The 22,134-nt window shown below is 35.8% G+C and overlaps 1 protein-coding gene across 3 annotated transcripts in view; it reads right to left on the bottom strand.

Moving 5' to 3' along the window:
* The window catches only part of ERGIC2 (ERGIC and golgi 2), a 69,041-nt gene that overhangs the window by 7,799 nt on the left and 39,108 nt on the right, over positions 1–22,134 (bottom strand). For all 3 annotated transcript variants that reach the window (XM_020975812.2, XM_020975813.2, XM_020975815.2), the window contains 6 exons: positions 12,125–12,165; positions 9,022–9,123; positions 7,010–7,105; positions 4,305–4,360; positions 3,062–3,160; positions 625–722 (listed from right to left, as the gene is read on the bottom strand). In XM_020975812.2, the coding sequence (XP_020831471.1) occupies positions 625–722; positions 3,062–3,160; positions 4,305–4,360; positions 7,010–7,105; positions 9,022–9,123; positions 12,125–12,165 (492 nt within the window). The remainder of the gene's footprint in view (positions 1–624; positions 723–3,061; positions 3,161–4,304; positions 4,361–7,009; positions 7,106–9,021; positions 9,124–12,124; positions 12,166–22,134) is intronic.

The following is a 22,134-nucleotide window of genomic DNA, read 5'->3' as shown; positions in this document are numbered from 1 at the left end:
GGAATATACATTTTAAGGATGTTTTAGAGTAATTAATTAGTTGAGATTTAAAAAAAAATTTCATTGTTGTTCAGTTGTTTCCAACTTTGTGTGACCCCATCTGGGGTTTTCTTGGCAAACACAGGAGAATGTTTTGCCATTTCCTTCTCCAATCCATTTTACAGATGAGGAACTGAAGCAAAAAGGGCTAAGTTACTTGGCCAGGGTCACAGTCTGAGACCAGATTTCAACTCATGAAGATGAGTCTTCCTGATTCCAAGCTCAGCACTCTATCCATTGCACCACCTAGCTGCCCTAAAATAAACTACTTAAGATTAAATATTATACAAAAAGTTCAAAAATTTCTGGATTAACTAAAAGGCATTTTAGTAGGTAAAAATCAAAATCAATCCATTTTTCCATGCACTGAAATTTTACAATGTAACAAATACAGGAAAAACATTTACACTTAGTGTTAAATTATCTGCCCCATATGAACACATATTACTTTTGATACATTTCCATTCTTAAATTCTGAGCTTAAGAAAAACCTCACCGAAGTTCAAATTTTTCTTCCACTAGAAAAGAAAGACTATAAACTAATAATCATCACGAGATCATTTTGCTAGTCTGGAATTAACTTACCCTTTCTGTCACTGAAAACTGGTGAGTGTCTGCTGAGATTTTGTATGTATTGAGTTTTGTTGGCACAACTGTGATAAAGTATTGGAACATCTGGCTGTCTAGAATAAAACAAGAAAAGCTTTCCAGAGAGTCAATCAAAAAAAACCAATACTTAAAAAACACCATTCACTATCTGTTTTTTCATGAAAGTTAATACCTCCCATCAACTACCAAATAGTAACTAATAAATACTACTTATTAATTAATGATGTATATAAAACCTGGTTAAACAGTTTCAAAGTATCAAAATGACCATCTATACTGCTCTCTGGCTGCATGCTGTGTAGGCCTGCCCAAGGGTATTAAGCCTCTTAATCACTTCTTCTTTAAGGGCCAGTGAACCCTACAAGTTCTCTCTGAGAACAGCCTTGGGGCCTGAGGATGACCTAGGCTATAGTTACATCCTCTATATTTTTTGCAGGCTGCCTGAAATCCTTTAGCAAATGTTGTGCAGGCCTGACCTACATTTTTAAACAAATTCAAAGAAAAAAACTAACTAATTTAGTACCAAAAATGTTTTATTTTTAAAGCTGCATCAACATTTATACATCATTACAAACATGTATGGTGAGTTAAAATAAAGTTATAATGGGATTAACACAAAACGAAAACTTTTAGCTATTATCATGAATTATCTTCACATTTCATATATCAACCAAAATTTAGTCAGTGCATTACTAGACAAAAATATGAGATATCAGGGATTATGTCAAGTACTGAATATAACAAAAACCTCTACCACAGTTTTTGGAGTCACTGTAAAACCAAAAAAGTTGTACTTTAACCAGCCACTATCTTAAAGAAAAAAAAATCAATACTGTCCATGGAAATATAAAAGTAGATAAAAATAAGCTGAGCATAATCAATTGTTCCCTCAACATAGTTACTTGTCCTACTACTTAACATCTGTTTTAGATTTATATTATAATCCAAAATTAACAAAAGAAACTATTAATTTCTATTTTCAATCACATTTCAATTAGGTAACTAATATTACATGACTCCTTTATACTTTCATCATAAAAGCCACTGGCAAAATAAAAGTAAGCCTGAAATAACAAGTATACTTAAAAAAAAATTGGGGGGGGGTCCAGATCTGTGATGTCATTAACATAAAGAATTACAGGTAAGAAAATTGCTTCTAGCAATGAAAAACATCAAATGTTTGCAACTTAGAACCTTAAAGATGACTGAGGAACACTGACTCACCTAGGATCCTATATGTAGCACATATGCCAGTGACATGACCTCAAAAAGGCAAGCTGGCTTTCTTATCCACTAAGTCAAGCTGCTTAAAAAATGATATGCAAATCTACTCTTATGAATTTCATAGTTCAAAATACTGTAGTAGAGACTATTTAGATGAAGCCTATAGATTCTTATGCAAGCAATCTAGCATCATCCTGGATCAGGAGCCATGACACCTTGGTTTTAGTTCTGGGTCTGTATCTAAGTAGCAATTCATTTGTTTTCCTCATTTATAAAAGAAACAGGGACTTAGTGTGAGATCTAAAAATCTGTGATCCTTTGATAACGCCAAAATAGTTAGGTATAGCCTTAAGAGAAAAGTCTCAGTTTCAATCTGGCCACCGAGTACTTCACATTTGTCTAACTGTTAATTTTTAGGGTCATTACATAATTTCAACTGTCAGGTACATTACTAAGATAAATATTGTTATCGACATGAAGATACATGCAATTTCTGGTTTCGTCTGACATCTTGAAACAATGACCAATGTAAGTTCTCCAATTACATATCTGCTATAATACATATTTAATATTTATTCAATTTTGTGCTTAAGAGACAACAGTGGTTCAGAGATCCACTAATGAATGTGTAGTCTGACTTCTTTTTTTTTAATATACCAGATTTTTCTAAAATGTAGGTAGTACATCTATGCCACAAATAAAAAGCACTATGGATTGAGTGCTACAAGAGATAATAAGAGGTTAGCTAATCTATTTCTCTAACTCTGTGACTACAACTAAAATAATCTATAAAAAGAAATATATAAGGTTTATAAAAATTCCACAAGTGCTTTTGAAACTAGCAGTGCACTTTTGGACTTTAAAAGTCCTAAGTGAGGTGTTTCTTCCCAAACCTCCTGTCCCAGTTCTTATTCTGTCTTTAATGAGCAGAAAACTACAACATCAATTCAATACAATTTCCATATACCTGAAAACCCTATGTTGTCGCTTTTCTAAACTGAATAATTATAATTTCTTTAGCATTTCCTTCTAGGTCCTGTGTTCCAACCCTTCAAAAATATTCACTGCTATCTCCTATCTTTTTAACACATTTGTCATTCAAATGAGGAAGAAATCTGAAATTATGTTATTATTTAAATGACATTAGTTCAATGAATACAAACCTCTATATCTATTACAAAATACTTACGATCTGTAGCAACTTTTTCAGTTCCATCTAACGGATTAATAATTCCAGGAACAAGTTCACCAAAAGACAAATGATCTATTCTATGAGAAAAGTTGTAGGCTAAAAGAGAAAAAAAATACGTAAACCACAATATTGCAAAACACAGCTTTCTTGAAACAATTTTACAACTCTCTGTTTTGTTTTTGTGGGGGAGGCAATTGGGGTTAAGTGACCTACTCTGAGTCACAAAGCTAGTTAAGTGTCTGAGGCATGTTTTGAACTCAGGTCTTCCTGACTCCTGGGTTGGTGCTCTATCCACTGTGCCACCTACCTGCCCCCAATTTTACAAGTATTTTGCCCTAAATATAAACTCTAAAAATCTATATGCTCAAAAATAGTTTAATATAAATGCTTAAACATTTTTGGGAAATCTAAAGAAATGTATAAAAATTTCCTATAAATTATTATAAGTCAACTTTACAAATTGCCTTCCAAAGGGATAATGCACTTAACTTTCATATCTAAATGTCTATTTATCCCTTCAGTTCAATTCAAAAAATCAACATATCTCCAAGCCCAATAGCTTAAAACTGTTCTGTTATAATTGTGATGGTATCCTTTATGCAGTCAAAAAGCAAAACTTCTTAAATTTACTTCCCCAGCAAAAACCAAAAGATCAAACTAAATTCCAAATGGAAGTCTTGAGGAATTTTAGCATTATATTTTCTTTGTCTTCAATCTAGTGGTTTTAGTTTTATTATACCCATTACATAAATTATTTTAATTTAAATATATATTTAAAATATAGTATACATATTATAGATGCATATATGTATGTGTGTATGTTAGAAGTAACTGAATGAATTTAAAATAGTCTCTTGACTATCCTACGGAATGAAAAGGAAGATTAGTGCATGTAACATGACATAGTAAATTTATAGAGGTTTTTGCTGGCTAAAACATATTCTGAATTTGGTCAACAAAAAAGAAATAAGAAGTAATGGATTGGTAATCAGTCCTTGGGAAAAATCCAGACTGAGAGAATGAATCCAAAGTACATATTTAGAGAAATTTTGAATCTACAAAATACTGATTTTTTTTTCTTTCTTTTTGATGTCAAACCTAATGAAAGGCTTTGACCCATCTAATGATTTGTCTGTATTACCTCCTTTCAATTCTTTATCTTGCATTAGCACCAAAACCAACATCACTATGTCTTTTAACAACTCTAACAAATGGGGAGAAAATATCATCAACATCTTACATTCATGACTGACAAGTGCTGCCAGGTGTGCATGACCTCGAGGATGTGGAATTGCCCTATGAGGATGAAAAAGCAATGATTTTAAAGAAAAACAACTTGGATTTTCTCATAAACTAATTACTGTAATTTTTCTTAATGTACATTAAGAGGACAATAAGCTTTTAAATTAAGTTTGACAACTCCCTGGGCAGATAAATCACTCTTCTCAAATGTGTTCTTCATCTAACTACTCGTATCTTGTTATAACTTCACTCATGCCAGTATTTTGAATTTCCTCAAATTCTAGGCATAGTTGTTTTTCCTTTCCTTGGACCAACAACTTGAAGATTTTACTATACCTAAAATTATTTCTTAAAATGAATATAGATGTCTTCCTATAAGTGAAATCCTTACTGCAGTGAAATGCTGAAAAGTCATGCCATAAAACTCACTAAGTGATGAAATGGTAAAAATTCAGCAAAAATTTTTTTTTCCTGAAAGCTATAATTACATTTCAATCTTTTAACTATTTGCCTTACTGTCCAGAGTTCTGAGCTGAGATAAAGGGAGGTTTAAAAAATAAAAGATTAAAAACCAACCAAAAAAATCCAAAAGCAAATCCATAAGTCATATTGTTAAAATAAGAATAAGTTTTTCTAAACACAAAACCTGAAATTAGTTTTATTTCTCATTATGCATCTGCATTGAGCTTCGAAGTAACCAAGTAAAACAAAATCTCCAAATGACAAAACAAGGTTTCAGAAGTCCAGACCTATTTGTTTTTATTTTGTGAAAATGTTACAGCCATTTTTGTTGGTCTATAAAAGAACCATCCTTAGGGTTAAAAATGAATTTTTATAAATCAAAAACAAAACCAAAAAGACTCCAAGAAATGAAACATTCTACACTTTGGGAAGGAAAATCAGCAGTTAACATTCTCACCGAAGGTTCTAAATTACACTTGTCTTCATAAAAGATACATAGTATTCCACACATTCCACCAAAAGCAATGTTGTAAGTTATAATTTTTAAAACTATAGATATGGATAAAAATCCCTAACTGGGACAGCTTGTGATAGGAAGCACTTTCCCTCTTCTCAAATCACTTTCCTACAAGAAGGGCTGCAGAAAATTCCACCAAGCTGCTGGGAGCATGTCTTTTTGAAAAGTTAAAATGAAATTTTTAACATCTCAAAATATTATAGCTAATTATTATCTCCCAATAATGTTTGTGAAAAACAAATATTAATTACCATGGAAGTTAAAAAAAAATCACATTAATTCTATACTTTGAACCAATGTATAGCAGTTTCCTATTTTATCTCTAGTCATATTTAAAATCATTTCATTAAAGTAACAGTTGCTCATATCCTAGGAAATTTTTCATGGGGGCTGTTGCAGCATTAAATATGAACAAAATAAAATGTCATATATTTAACATTATATGATCCTATGAGTACATATGCTTAATAAGGTAAAACCCAAAGTAAATGATTAGATCTTAACTCACTCATTTATTTTACAAATATATAGTTAAGATCAGCTTATAGGACTAAAACTACCTAAAAATTCCATAAAACTGGGGCAAAAAAGCTTAAGAGAACTTTAAATAATCACAAAACATTTATGGTCTGAAAACTTCTACACTAGTTCTGCAAATAAAATGTTCCATAAAACTGTGGGGGGGGCGGGGAGCTTAAAAGAACTTATTTGTGATTATTTAATCACAAAATATTTACAGTCTGAAAATTTCACCACTAGTTCTATAAATAAAATGTTTAAATGTCAAGGAAATGTCTTTTAGGTCTGTCACCTGACTTTAAAACACTTTTAAAAATGTATTTAATTTATCTAAAGTTCCAGAGAACATTAAATTCAATAGTTAGCATGAAAAGCCATTATAGCTTTAAGGAGGGTTCACGCCTATCCAGCGCCATTACCACTCCCCACTATCAAACACCATCTATCTAGTCCAACAAGAATCCTCTCTAAAACTTCCAAAGCAAATGAGCATCCAGCTTTTGCTTAAAAGATCTCTAACGAGGGGGAACCAACTAGCTCTTTAGGTAATTCATTCCACTTATAATTCTAATTGTTAGGAAGTTTTTTCCTAACCACAAACAAGCCTACATGTGTTTCATTGCAGCTTTCAGTCTTGGTACTGGCTTTGCCCTCATAGACTGAAAATAATGATCACATCCCCCCCTAAGTCTTCTCTAAGTTAAACATCTATATTTACTTCTCTCAATCCATATATGGCATGAACTCAAGGTTCTTCATCCTGTTACAAATAGCCACATACTCACTAAATGTGGCCCCTAGGTTTGATCTGACCAGGGCATTAGTACAATGGTATCTCTGCCTTCCTAGTTGAGGGTACATGAATCTCTTAATGACAAGCTGAATTCAATTTTGAAATACCAGGCTTCCTGAGATAACTTAATACCCTCTAACCTGACTATTAAAAGGCTTTTAAAAAGCTTAAATATTTACAATTCTTTTTACCCATGATTCTAAACTCTGAATTTCAACCAAATTTTGTGACAGTGAAAAAGTACATGTTAAAACATATTAATAATATTAATAATGCTTATTTTAATTAAAATACACATATTAAGAAAACCTCTGTTAATTAAGCATACTAATGTATGATCAACTTAACACATGACTTATATCCAAATCCCCATTTTTATGTAAAGTATTTTCAATAAGCGAAAAGAACATACTTGCCCACAGTTATGTGAAAATTCCCTGCTACTTTATTGACATACAGATGACCATGAATTCTGCATGCATCTGGAGGTTGTAACGAATTATCTTCCCTGTTAGAACAAGATATGGTAAGATTGCTTAAAGCATATCCATAAGAGAAAATGACTCTGCATAAACAGGTGAGGTATTTGGGAGAATGGTCAAAAATTTTAGAAAGACCCTAAATTTAAAAAAAAAATTTGTTTAGTAAAAAAACTGAACTGTTAGCATTTATAATGAGAAACTTAGAAGTAGGAGAAGATAATTTAAACCGACATTTATATATATAACACTTTAAAATTTGCAAAGTGATTAAATTTATTACTTCACTTGAGCCACACAACACTGTGAGGAAAGAGGAAACTTAGTCTTAGAGAGGTTGTGATACGTCCATGATCACAAAGCTATCTGCTATGAAGGGCAGGATTTGAGCCAAAGTCTTTCTGATTCTATCCAGCACACTAACCACTACGTTACAAATGCCTCCTACGTAAGACAGAACATTGCTATGATAAAAGTCAATCTGAAGTTTTACAATTCTTCATAGCTAAGCAAAAAACTAAGCTACTACTTAGAAACTATGTGTAATTGGGCCAATAAAAAAGATGGCATGTATTCTTTCCCTTAACTTCCAGCACTTTACAGAAAAAGAAAGGAGGGAATACACCTGTGTGTACACATATGCATAGACATGTGAGACAGAGAAATCAATCAGTTACCTAAAAACTTACTTTTCAAATGGCAATTAGAAGAAAACACAGATATTACACAAAATGTAGTTATCACCATACCAAATTATTTAGCAAAGTATCTGCAGGAAGACCAGAGTTCAAATCCGGCCTCAGAAACTAGCTGCATGACCCTCGACAAATCACTTAACCCTGATTACTCAATTTCCTCATCTGTAAAACGATCTGGAGAAGGAAATAGCAAACTACTCCCATAACTTCACCAAGAAAACCCCAAATGGGGTCACAAAAGTCGGACACAACTGGAATGACCAAAATGTGTATGATTATATACTTCTCCTAAGTTACTAGATATTTTAAATCAATAGGAAAAGTAAAAACTAACCCAGTAACTGGGGAATTCATACTGGGGGAATACCTTCCACCCAAAAAGATCTTCACCCCACCTACGACTTAACAAATAAATCCTTTGGAATTGCCTAAGAGAAGTAGACTGAGCAATCTGGTCTGGGGGCATCCAGAGAGTGGATGAGATGGGATCTAGACCCAGGTATTCCTGACTCCAAACACAGGACTCTACCCCAGGACCACACTGCCTATACACTGCACCTCTGTACTTGTATCAACCACAGAAAGGCCTCTAGTGTGTTAAACAAATACCTGACAGGAGATTACACCTCCATTTATGTACTTGAGCATACTGTGCTATTACAGCAAAACCCTCAAAAGGCCCCTGAAGTACATGGGCATTAGGAATCAGAGAACCTAAATTCAATTCCAAGCTCTGCAACTCAACATTGGGAAGTCATTACCAATTACCAAGTGGATCTTAGGTTCCTCCTCTACAAGGAGATGGATTAGGATCTCCACAGTCCCTTCCAATTCTATAACTATCTTCCTATGAACTCCAAAATATTTTGTAGACTTGCTTATTTAGCACAAACAAAAAATTCTTGAATTAAGGACAATTTTATAACAATAATGTTTCTATTGTGTTTTCAAATCTTACAAACATGAAATTTTATTCAAGAAATTAGAGATATTGCCCGCCCTCTTCACAAAAAAAAAGTAAATAAAACTATACCATATTCTTTAAATTATAATGAGAAAATGGGTTTGTAAAACTCTTGGTCAATGCTAACATTCTTACCAGTTCAAAAGTAAAGAATGCCATCATAATACAAAATATAGCCTCAGACATTAAAGAAAACTGAAAACCATATTCAATCCTTTACTAAAACTCTCTAACAATAAATTCATGAAAGCAGAAAATAAGATAAAATGAATAACCATCTCACCTTGGGGGTAGTGCTGTTGAGGCACTTTTAAAAGCACTTTTGAATATGACATCTTGTAGCGAATGTTCCTCTTGCAGCCTACTCTGAATTGTCTGTAACATTCTAACAGTAACAAGAAAAAATTGAGAAAGTTAGTAAGGCATAAAAACATAAGTAAAATATAACTGAATACCTCAGCGATCATCTGTGACTTCACCAAGACGTGCAAACTGCAATCCCTCTAAAAAATTTCATCATCTGTGACCAACCAAGTGATAGGCCTCTCAGAGATCAAATTTATCCAGCTTCATCTTAGGATAAAAAATGTACCACGTGTAATCACGTCCATTTTTTAAACCTTTTCAACTTGTCAGGACCTACTGAATATTGTACTCTTTTGTCACAGCAGCTAGTCATGATGACCTGAGTTTGAATCCTGCCTCAGGCACTCTACTAGCTGTGTGACCCTGGGCAAGTCATTTAATCTCTCTCAAGCCTCTGTGTTTCCTCTTCTGTAAAACAGAAATAATAATAATAACATCTACCTCACAGGGTTTTTGTGAGGACCAAATTAAAACATGGGTAAAGTTCTGTGCAAACCTTAAGATGCTACAAATTATTATTATTATTATTATTATTACCATTAAGAACCGAAGGTCATTTTAAAAGGACAGTGTAGCAAAAAAGGAGGGGCTTTTTATAAGAGGAATCAAAAATATACTCTTCATTAAATGTTCATAAAGTTAACAGTTGGCATCCACAGCAAAACTATACACTGATTCATGAAAATAACTACTTTGAAAAAGACAACATGTCTTCATTCATTTTCTTGAAAAAACCAGGAAGTAAGGTGTCAGACAGTAGCAGCCATTTGAAAATACAAAAGTGGGAATCCTGAAATTCACTATACTAATCGGGAAATACTCCCCAAGTTTTGCAATCCTGCCAGTGTAGAGTCCAGAGATAGCCAAGAAATGGAAAAGCAGCCAAGGAAGTTGGTAGAGGTAGTTCCCATCCCTGTCCTGGTCGCCACGCCATTTAAAAGCATCTCACATGCAAAAAGTTGACAACTCCTATTTTATAACAAAAATATTTTAAAGGAACAAAATGCTACAGTATATTTAAGTGCAGGATCCTAGAGTACAAAAGTGGTTTAATTTTTTTGGTTCAGTTGTTTCAGTCATGTCTGACTTTTCATGACCACATTTGGGACTTTCTTGGCAAAGACACTGCAGTAGTGTGCCATTTCCTTCTCCAGCTCATTTTACACATGAGGAAACTGAGGCAAACAGTTAAGTAACTTGCCCAGGCTTACAAAGCTACTAACTACATATACGAGGCAAGATTTGAACTCAGGAAGGTAAGTCCTCCTGACTCCAGGCCTACACTCTATCCACTGCACCCCTACCTGCCCTATTTCAAAAACATACAACAGATGTAATGGCACAAAGCAAAGAAGCTACATCAAAAAGACTACTTCTAACAAGACGATGCACAAAGTGGCTCATATGTCAAGATAACTTATAATATGAAACTAATAATATTCCTATTTCTTAATCAAGGGTGTGAATTTAAGCCATCTTTGATACAGTGACAAAGGTAAGAATGGAATATTACTGCACTTCTCAAGAGGTCAAGTTTACTTCCCACTACTATTAGGAATACCTATATATATATATATATATCTTTATGTCTATTCCACCTCTATCTCCTATAATTTTGTACCTTTGAGTATACATCAGCAGCCAATTTTTGCCTAACTCAACAAGTATTTTTAAAAAACAAGCCTGAATTATTTATATTTCTTAAAAAGGCAACATATAGAATCTTTTTGAATAAACCGTAAAAATAAATTTGAATCTTCCACACCTGTAGAACATGCAATAAGATTTTTTCCAGGTGTTCAAGCAGGTAAGAATGAGGCTCAAAAATAAATAAATAAATAAAAACCAATCAGTTTCTTCACCAGATGCATGCAGCCATGGCAATGGCAAAACAAGTCTATTTAAAATGAGGTAAATTATTTTCACATTTTATGATTATTTCAGCCTAAATTAGAACTTTAGGAATAAGAAGGAAAAGCCTAGAAAAACTCTAAAAACTAGGAGTTCTTTGATAGATGTAAAGAGAGATTAATTAAGGTATTTGGATATGACGGGAAAATGAAATAGCAGTGGAAAAAAGTCAACGCACTTCACATTTTGGCATTTTCCAAGTAGACATGAATATGTTCAGATGTTCTTATTAATAACCAAGAACTTGAGTTGAGATGTTGCTGTTCATTCCAGAAGTATTTTGGGATTTCTGCTTTAAATTCTTGCCACAATTTTCCAAGAAGCTGAATCAAATTTGGGATCTGACCTAAGGGCCTTCAACCTAGCTTTAAGGTATCTGAAAACTTCTTAAATAAAGATCTCTACTTCCAGAGTCCTGCTCTTGGCATGAAGCAAAAGTCAAGTAAAAACTATCTGGTTATCTTGTTTGATGACATCAACCTGATGCCAAATCTGCTCCCAGAATACTAAAAGGTATCTCACTAACATGCTAGACTTATAATCAGAGGGTAAGTTTGAATGCTAGCTCTGCTGCTTGAAAGTTTGGGACACTGGAGAAGTCACTTAACTGCTTAACCTTAGTTTCCTCATGCTTAAAAATAACATGGCTTGGTCTCTTTCTAGCTCATGTGCCAACAATGCTGTGTATAAACTGTTCAGACAGGGTATATAAAGTATGACGTGAAAGCTCTGCCATTCTCAAAACAAGGGGAGGTAGGGAGAAATTACCACTTTCTCTTATTAATTCTGAGTATCAGGCAGTTTCAGTTGAACTAGAAATACCAATTTCCAAATACTTCAAGCTAATCTAGAATACACTTAGTCTTTTGAAGGCCAACTTTAAAAGGGCTAATCAATGCCCAATGGGCTTTAATTGCATTAAAACCCTAGAGCATAAAATTTCTATAGACTTAAAAAAGTTAGGAACAAGGAACCTTGAAATCACAAGTGATAGTCTGTAACATAAACATAATCTCTTACACAAAGGACTGGTTGTAAGTAGTTTATAATAAGCATAATAACACCCTTACAAGTCAATCAAGAGGCATAATACTTTAGTTACTTATTACCTCTGCCACTCTCTTTGTTGGGGTGAGAGATCAAAAATTACCTGTAATAAAGGAAAATAATCAACAACAAAGTCAAAATCTGTGGTTTTCACAAAAGAAAAATTATTATGGATAGATAAAACACTTTTAAAAAGATTTTATTGATGTCTTTTGTTTCTATATTAGTCATTTCCAGATAAAATTCCATCCCCCAACCACTGCTCTTTTAAATAAATGAACAAATGAATAAACAAATGAGTGAATTAATGAATAGAAATGAATGGACTTTCCTCTTGAGGCTGTTTCGAAGATCAAATGAGATAATGCCCATAAAGCACTTTTTAAACCTTTAAAGTGTCATATAAGAAGACAGTATAATATAGTAGAATACATTGGTTCTAGAGTCAAAGGACCAGAATTTGACTGACACCTCTGACCCTCTCTCTAGCTTAATATTTGGGTGGACAAGGAACTTAACTTTCCTGAGCCTCCCTTTCCTCATTTGTAAAGCTCCATTTGCAAAATGAGGGAACTAAATTAAATAACCTCTGAGGTCCCTTCTAGCAGTAGCAATGATTTGCCAATACTCACAGAGTTCTAATTGTCATTTCTAGATCTACCAGACTTCAAATCAGGTCCTCAATCCACCAGTCAAAATCTGCTTCTCTTTGTTTTGAATAAAAATTATATGAATAAGGTAAATGCCAAATTGTTTTGGGGGAAATAGACAAAACTAGATGAAACCACAATATTAATGAAAAATGTGTCTTACATGGATTAAAATCATATAAAACACTGTTAATCTTCAAAAAACCAAAAACACATCAGTTTTTGCTTAAATACAAAAGCCAAAAGTACTAAAGTGAGGTTAAAGTTTTATTGTGGGGGAAGGATTTTGGTCTGGCGGCCCAGGATCTCATCAGTGTGAAAAGTGTGGAAACTTAAGCATAGCACCATAATTCTTAGATTTATAAGTCAGCTAGGGTACTTCCCCAACAACTCAAAGTAAAAATTATGGCCACTTAAGCAACAAAAAGAAAAAAAAAATAAAACTTTCAATAGGATCTGATTGTTTGTGGACATAATTTAACTGTCTGAAATGCTTATTAGATTTAACAAAATGTTTCAATTGCACATTACATATTCTATGTTATTGATACCAACCTAGTTTTCTAAGTTAATCATCCACTACTACTCATTTCCCACAAAAGACTAATCTATTCAATATCACCTACATATAAACATTTCATTTCTATACTTTCTGATAATGCCATTTTCTTTATCAGGAATGCTCACCTGCATTTTCCTTTTCAATAGTCATTTAATATCTATCCCTTCAAGGCCCTGAGAGAGTCCTCCAAAAAGCCTATCAGATCACTCCAGGACACAGTGATATCCTTAACACTGCACCACCCAGTCAGCATTTTATCATATACTGCCTAGTAATGTTTCTTGTAAGTAATCTTGTGTTGTTTCACTACTGAGGAAGCATGCCAAAGCTACTACCCCTCCCTTTTAGAAATACTAATAAAGTATTTTCTAATTATCTTAGTCTGAAGCCTTCAAAATTAATGTGAAAGAGAAACACTCTTATCAGTCCTTTTTCTAAGGATAAATTCCCAAACAAAGCCCTATTCCCCCTCTCAGATCAGCCCAGGAAGGACTCCTCTCTTGGAAGTAATTAAGGCAGTAAACAGATTATTTAAGAAGGCAAAGGACCTTTGACTGATCAGATCAACCTACAAGTAGTAGCTGCTTTCCCAAAGTCCTGAAATAATGATCCACCTAAGAGAAGTCTGAAAAGTCTCTTTTATTCCTTCTGATCCCCCGTGGGTGTATGTGGGGGGGGGGAGAGGTGTGAGAGGAGTAGGGATGCAGGAGTGAAGGAACAAGACAAGAGGGAAGGAGAAGGAAAAGGAGATACTGAAGGAAAGGCCACAGACAGGCTGTGTTTCTTGTTTTGGGGGGGTTTTTTTGGAAATTGATTTCCCAAAGGCATCCCAAAAGATTAAATGACTACTATTCTGTTTGATGAAGCAAAATGTTAGGTTTTATCACACTGTAATACTTCCTCACTAGAATCTTATAAAGGGACTTCAAGGTGATTTATGTGGAAAGATGTCCAAGGGTAGAAAGGAATTCAGTCAGTTAAGATATTTCTTAAGTTAGAAATATGTTTCGATTACAATGATAAATTAACACATATTTCTGGCAGACTTGTGCCTACACCACAGGCTACTGTATTAATACTTTTTCTTTAACAAGATCAACTGCCTCTTATCCCATAGTATCTATTTGAAACATTCTTTGCTCTAAGAAAAAACATCCATCCCCATCACCACAATTTCCACTTTCCACAGATGACTTAGCCACCTAATTTGCTGAGAAGATTGGAACTAACTAACATGGCATCCCATAGCTGTTTCAAGCCAATCTTCAAAACTTCTGAGTGTCAACCTCAACTTCTCCTCTCTGGTCACAGAAAAGAAGTTACCCCCTATTCACTAAGACTAATCCCTCTAGCTGAACCCTTGATCCTATTCCTTCCTTCTTCTTCTAATACCTTATTCCAAATAATTATTCCCATTGCTCATCTACCTTCAAAGCTCTCCATCTCTACTGGCTCCTTCCCATCTATGCCTATAAACACAGCCGTACTTCCCCACTTCTAAAAATGTTTACCATTGACCTTTTTAATCCCCAATGAGTTACTGTTCCAGCACCCTTCTGTCCTTCACTGCTAAACTTTAAAAAGCTACCCATGCTCAATGCCTTTAACTGTTCACTGTCTTTCTCTCCTCAATTCTTTTTCTCAGTCTACTGAAACTCCTCTTCTAAAGACCAACAACTTCCTAAACCGTATATCCACCAACCTTTTTTTTTTTTTCAGTTTTCATCCTCAATTTCTCTGAAGCTTCTGAAACTATGACCACACTACCTACCACACTGAGGAATGAGGGAATAAGCAATTATATAGTGCCTACTATGTGCCTGGCACTGTGCTAAGCAATTTACAAATATATCACCTAACTCTCCCAACAATACTGAAAGGTAGGTGCTGTTATTATCTCCATTTTACAGTTAAGGAAACTAAGGCAAAAAGAGGTTTATGATTTGTCCAGGGTCACACAGCTAGTAAGTTGGGCTGGGTTTGAACTCAGTTCTTCCTTACTGCAGGTCCAATGCTCTATCCACTGAACCACTCAGCTGCCATCAGACATTCTTTTCTCCCTTGGTTTCAGACACATCACTCACCTGTGGTTCTGTTCCTAACTCTCTAACCATTCTTTCTTCTAGATTTGTTTCCTTATCCTTTTCCCAAATTCTTAAGGAGAGTGAATGTTTTCAGAGACCTCTTAGCCCCTTTCCTCTTTTTTCTCTATCCTCTACCACTTGGCTATTTTTCAACCACTACTTCTACGCTGATGAGCCTCTGAACTTCCTATCTACATAGCCAAAATCTGTAGCCCCAGCAGTACCACCAGTAAGTCAAACATAAGTTGCTAAAAGCTTTGTTGTTCAGTCATTTTTCAGTCATGTCTCACTCTTCTTGACCTCATTTGGTGTTTTCTTAGCAAAGATACTGGAGCAGTTTGCTATTTCCTCTCTAGCTCATTTTGCAAATAAAGAAACCGAGGGAAACAGGGTTAAGTGACTTATCCAGGGGGTCACAAAGCTACTAAGTGTCCATGGCTGGATTTGAACTCAGGTCCTCCTGATTCTAGGGTTAATGCTCTATCCATTGTACCACCTAGCTGCCCCTATTAAAAGCTGGCCTCTTACAAAGCCAGAGTCTCTCAGAGCCACCAGAGCTTCAATCCTAAGAGAACAAAAGGCTACAAAGACCACCCCTACCCTGGGGCCATAACCTGCAGGACTATCCTAAGTGAAAGATGGAATGGAGTAGGAAAGGACTTGGAACAGGGAGACAAATTAGAAGGCTACTACAATAATCCAGGAGAAAGATGATCAGGGAATGAACTCTTGTGGTGGCTGTGTGAGTTGAGAAAAGAAGTTCTACAAAAAAGATGCTGTAGAGGTAAAGACTACAAGATGTGGCAAATAATTTGGACATGTGGAGTGGGGAAGAATGAGGAGTCAAGAATGTGACCTGGATAAAAGGAGGGATGGTGAAGCCCATAAAAGTAATGGGGAAGTTCAGAAGAGAGGCGAAACCCTGAAATTCCTTTATCTGATCATAACCACCTATATTTCAATCTCTCTCTATGACTTATCACTCCCTAAACTTACTGTCTTCACCAAATCCTTCAATCATACCACCTACCCCTCAGTACTTCGTCAGTCTTTACCTCTGCTCTGACTCCACAGTTTCCAACAGAGGAAACTCTTCGAAAACCCAGCCCTACAGTTAAATAGTTCAAGTCACACTGTCTTTCAAATTCCTTATCCCTTTGGACGTGGCTTGCTAAATTACAATATTACTTCCACCAGCCACATTCTCTGTTCCTACTCACATGTTAAGGAACAAAGCCAGAATAAGTCACAGCTGACTGGGTATAGTACAACTTTACATTTTGGAAGAAGTCATTCACAGATGACTGGGTCCACTATAAACCTATATTCTCTAATTGCAACTGAAAGGATGGGCAATTGGGAAGTCTTACAAATTTTGAGTTAAGAAGAGAGATTTTGGAATAGCATTTGTGTGGGATATAGGATGGAAAATTAATTAGGAAAAAATAAAAATCACCTTGCTAAAGGGAAACCCAATTGATGTATACAGGATAAATTGGAGATAATCTCAGAGAGAAGGCAAGGCTTTCTTGCAGAAGATGGAATATGAAGGAAGCAAGTGAAGCCAGGGGGCAGAGATGAGGAGGGAAGAGAACTCCAGGCACAAGAGACAGCCCATGAAAACATACAGTTGGGAGATGGTGTATCTTGTTTGAGATCAGTATTAAAGGATCACATAGCATATGGAAGGATGTAAAATGTGTAAAGATAGGAAGAGGACCTATTGTGAGTGTTTTAAAAAATGGAGAGTTTTACATTTAATCCTGGAGGTAATAGGTACTTACTAGAGTTAATTAAATAGGGGTGTGATATGGTCCTTCAGGAAGATCCCTTTGATAGATAAGTGGAAGATGGTTTGGAGTGGGGAAGGCTTGAGGTAGCGAGACCAACCAGCAGGCTACTCCAGGTTTGAGGTGATGAGGGCCTGCACCAGGGTGGTGGCAGTGTCAGAGGAGAGAAAGCGTAAAGTAGAAATATTATGAAGGTAAAACTGACAAGATTTGGTAAGTGATAAAATGAGAGGATGAACAGTAAGAGAGAGTGAGAAGTTGAAGATGACACCAAGGCTGAGTCATGAGTGACTGAGAGGATAGAGAAAATCTTCAATGTAGAGGAAAGATAAGTTCAATTCCACACAAGTAGAGTTGCAATGACTTTGATAGACTTAGCTCTTCTCAGCAATGTAAGAATCTTAAGACATCTCCAAAAGTCTTATGATGGAAAATGCTATCCACATCCAAAGAAAGAATTATGGAGTTTGAATGCATATCAAAGCATACTATTTGCTCTTTCTTTTCTTTCTGTTTTCTTTCTTCTTTTTTGTGGTTCCTCCTATGGGTTCTAATTCTTTACAACATGATTACTGTGAAAATATGTTTAACAGGAATATATAGAGAGAGTCTATATCAGATTGCACACTGTCGTGGGGAGAGAGGTAGGGAGAAAGGGGAAGAAAATTTAAAACTCAAAAGCTTATGGAAGTGATTGCTGAAAACTAAAATAAATTAATTAAAAATAAATTTTAAAAAAAAGAGATAACTGGTACCTTTGGAAAGTTAAGTTTCATTTGAATGATGAGGTCAGAAGCCAGAATGCAAGTTTTGAAATGAAAGGAAAGGAAGTATAGGAGGATTTCTAAGGTTTGGCCATGAAAAGGAAGAAAGATAGAAAATGACAACTGTTCAGGATGGCAGGATCAAGTAAGGGTTTTTTTTAAGGATGTGGGAATCACAGATATTTTTAGAAACAACAATGGTGCTGGCAGAAAGGGAGAAATAAAGGTAGTAAAGGCAATTTGCTAGATAAGTCAAGATGGGGTGGGATGAAGGGAGTATATATGCAGAGAGATATGGTCCTCTCCAGGGAGATCAGCCAACTGATCCAGACAGGAAAAAGTAAATAAGTAAAACAAGTAAATAAAGTGGTTAAGAATACTACCCGGGAGGAGCAGCAAGAGGGCAGAGCGAAAGCAGTGACTTACTTGAGCTCTCCCCCAAACCCTTCAAATACCAGTAAAAAAAATGGCTCTAAACGAATTCTAAAGCAGCAGAACCCACAAAAGACAGTGAAGCAAATTTCCAGCACAAGACACCCTGGATGATTGATAAGAAAGGTATATTGTGCCTGGCTGGGACAGGAGTGGAGAGCGGAGTGGGTGCGCAGGCCTCAGTGAACCAGGAGCAGGCCTCAGTGACCCTGGAGCAGGCCTCAGAAGACTGCATCACGGGCAGCTGTGGAGGTTTCCAGACTTCTCAATCCAGGAATGCCAAAGACAACTTAGAAGGTCAGAGGGAAAAGTCTGTTTCTGCCATGAGAGAGGAGATAGGTCTCAGAGTCAGTTCCAGACTGCAGAGCACAGAGTGAGAGCCCTGAGGCAGTGGCTGTGTCCTGAGCTTCCGGCCCACAGACTGAGGGGGAATTGGGTGGCTGATCAGAGGGGGATTGCAGGGATCTCTATGCCAGTGCTGAGGCAAGAATCTCCCTCAAGATTTGGGTCACACTTCTGGGTGGAGGTCCTGGGACAAGGAGGAACGCTGGTGTGGTGGAGCTTGTAGTGGCTGTAGAGAGGAAATCCTCCTCACAGTTCCAAGACAGAAAAGACTGCTTGTGGTCACAGACCAGGAAAGGAGTAAACACCTAGTTCCTTGTCATACCACCTTGGAAGAATTGAAAATTTACACGTCTCTACAAGTATCTCTCAAAACAGCTGTACAAACCCCCGAAACTTGGGACAGTATATTCTCCACATTGGAAGCAGACTCTTACCTGAACAAAGAGTTTAAAACTCAAGTAATTGGCTGGGATCATAAGTAAACCTCACAAAAAGAGTCAGACTGTATTATCTTACTTTGGTGACAAAGAAGATCAAAACATACAATCAGAAGAAGACAACAAAGTCAAAGCTCCTACATCCAAAGCCTCCAAGAAAAATATGAATCAGTCCCAGGCCTTGGAAGAGCTCAAAAGGGATTTTGAGAAGTAAAAGAAGTAGAGGAAAAACTGGGAAGAGAAATGAAAGTGATGCAAGTAAACCATGAAAAACAAGTCAACAGCTTGCTAAAGGAGACCCAAAAAAATACTGAAGAAAATAACACCTTAAAAAATAGCCTAACCCAAATGGCAAAAGAGGTCCAAAAAGCCAATGAGGAGAAAATGCCCTAAAAAGAAAAATTGGCCAAATGGAAAAGGAAGTCCAAAAGATTACTGAAGAAAATACTTCCTTAAAAATTAGAGCAATTGGAAGACAGTGACTTTATGAGAAATCAAGACACTGTAAAACAAATCCAAAAGAATGAAAAATTAGAAAACAATGTGAAATATCTCATTGGAAAAACAACTGACCTGGAAAATAGATCCAGGAGAGAGAATTTAAAAATTATTGGACTATCTGAAAGCCATGATCAAAAAAGAGCCTAGACATCATCTTTCAAGAAATTATCAAGGAAAACTGCCCTGATATTTTAGAACCAGAGGGCAAAATAGAAATTGAAAGAATCCACAATCTCCTCCTGAAAGAGATCCCCAAAGGAAAACTCCTAGGAATATTATAGCCAAATTCCAGAGTTCCCAGGTCAAGGAGAAAATATTACAAGCTGCCAGAAGAAACAATTCAAGTACTGTGGAAACACAATCAGGATAACACAAGATTTAGCAGCTTCTACATTAAAGGACCAGGGCATGGAATATAATATTCCAGGGCAAAGGAGATAGGATTACAACCAAGAATCACCTACCCAGCAAAACTGAGTATAATCCTTCAGGGGAAAAAATGGTCATTCAGTGAAATAGAGGACTTTCAAGCATTCTTGATGAAAAGACCAGAGCTGAATAGAAAATTTGACTTTCAAATACAAGGTGGAACATGAAGAGGTAAACAGGAAAGAGAAATCATAAGAGACTTATTAAGGTTGAACTGTTTACATTCCTGCATGGAAAGATGATATTTATAACTCATGAGACCTTTGTCAGTATTAGGGTAGTTGAGGAAAAAAATTATATGTGTGATATATAGATAGATAGAGGGCACAGGGTGAGTTGAAGATTAAGGGGTCATATCTGGAGAATAAAATTAAGGGATGAGAGAGGATTATACTAGGAGAAGAGAAAGGGAGAGGTAGAATGGGGTAAATTATCTCACAAAAAAAACAGAAAAGAAAAGTCTCTTACAGTGGAGGGGAAACAGGGGAAGGTGAGAGGGAATGATGAATCTTATTCTCATAGGATTTGGCTTAAGGAGAATAACATACACATTCAATTGGGTATGGAAATCTGTCTTACCCTACAGGAAAATAGGGGAGGGGGAAGAGAGCAGGGGATGATAGAGAGGAGGGCAGATTGGGAAAGGGGTAATCAGAAGCAAATACTTCTGAGGAGGGACAGGGTCAAAAGAAAGAATAGAATAAATGGAGGGGGGCAGGATTGGATTAAGGGAAATAGAGTTAGTATTTCCCAACATGTCTACTATGGAAGTGTTTTGCATAACTGCACGTGTTTAACCTATATTGAGTTGCTTGCCTTTTCAATGAGGGTGGTGGGAGGGAGGAAGGGAGAAAATTTGGAACCCAAAGTTTTAATAACACATGTTAAAAAAAGTGTTTACACATGCAACTGGGAAAAAAGAAACAGAGGAAATGGTACACAGAACTCTACCCCGCCTACAGGAAAATGGAAGGGAAGGGGATAAGAGAAGGGGGGAGATAGAAGAGAGGGCAGACTAGGGGAAGGGATATTCAGAATGCATGCCATCTTGGGGTGGGGGGAGGGGAGAGATGGGGTGAAAATTTGGAACTCAAAATCTTGTGGAAGTAAATGTTGAAAACTAAAAATAAATAAATTTATTTACAAAAAAAAAAATACTACCCAGATGAAGACATACAGTTCATCATCTGGACAGACACTGCAGATGGACAGTGAGTAGGGCCCAAACATGAACCAATTGGGGTGGGGGACTAGATTACAATAAGGAAATTGCAGTGCTTTTAAGGACTCCCAAGCTATTCTCTGATACAGAAGACCATCTATATCAAAAGCATTATTTTTTCCAAAAATGCTGAGAAAACAGATGCTATCAAAATTAGAGATGATTCAAGGGGAGCAGAAAGATGAAGGCCAAACAGGTTATAAATTATTACATACAAGGTTATGAAAAATAACAGATGCACAGACCAAATACTATAATCATTTCCATAAATTGCCTCCAACACACTGAGCAGATCTTTTATGAGGATTTACGAAATAGCATAGAAAAGAATTGTCTAGGATGAAATACAGGTAAGTTGTAACATACGATAGTAGTAGGATTCACTACACCAATCAAATCAGATAACCTCTGAAACAGTGTTAATTAACTTTTGTGGGGTTTCTTCCCATCTTCTTCATAAACTTTAAAGTGGTACTATATGCCACATTTCTATTGTGTCATGAGCTACACATAACATAATGCAGAAAGTAAACAAGGAATAAATGTAATATCTAAGACTATACTGTCTATGTTAAAGATCAGATCAACACAATGAACCAGAAGAGATTTCCTATAGAGATCTGGTCTACATTACTACATTCAGGTAAGCAAACATTTTAACACAAAGACAACAACTTATCTTTTCCAGGAGGCAAAAATGTTTTTAAAGTGAGAGAGTTTCACTTAGTCACACTAACTCCTGATGAGGTAGAAATGCATGCTGGCTACCAATTCATGAGGCCAATATCCTTAAAGTAGCAGAGAAGAAAAGAAGTTATGAGTATACCCATTTTCCTTGAGACACTGATATCTTTGG

Source organism: Phascolarctos cinereus, unplaced genomic scaffold (genome assembly GCF_003287225.1).
Source record: "Phascolarctos cinereus isolate Bilbo 61053 unplaced genomic scaffold, phaCin_HiC Scaffold_1;HRSCAF=81, whole genome shotgun sequence".
NCBI lineage: Eukaryota > Metazoa > Chordata > Mammalia > Diprotodontia > Phascolarctidae > Phascolarctos > Phascolarctos cinereus.
The sequence above is the reverse complement of the archived record's forward strand: the minus strand, read 5'-3'. Positions and strand labels throughout refer to the sequence as shown.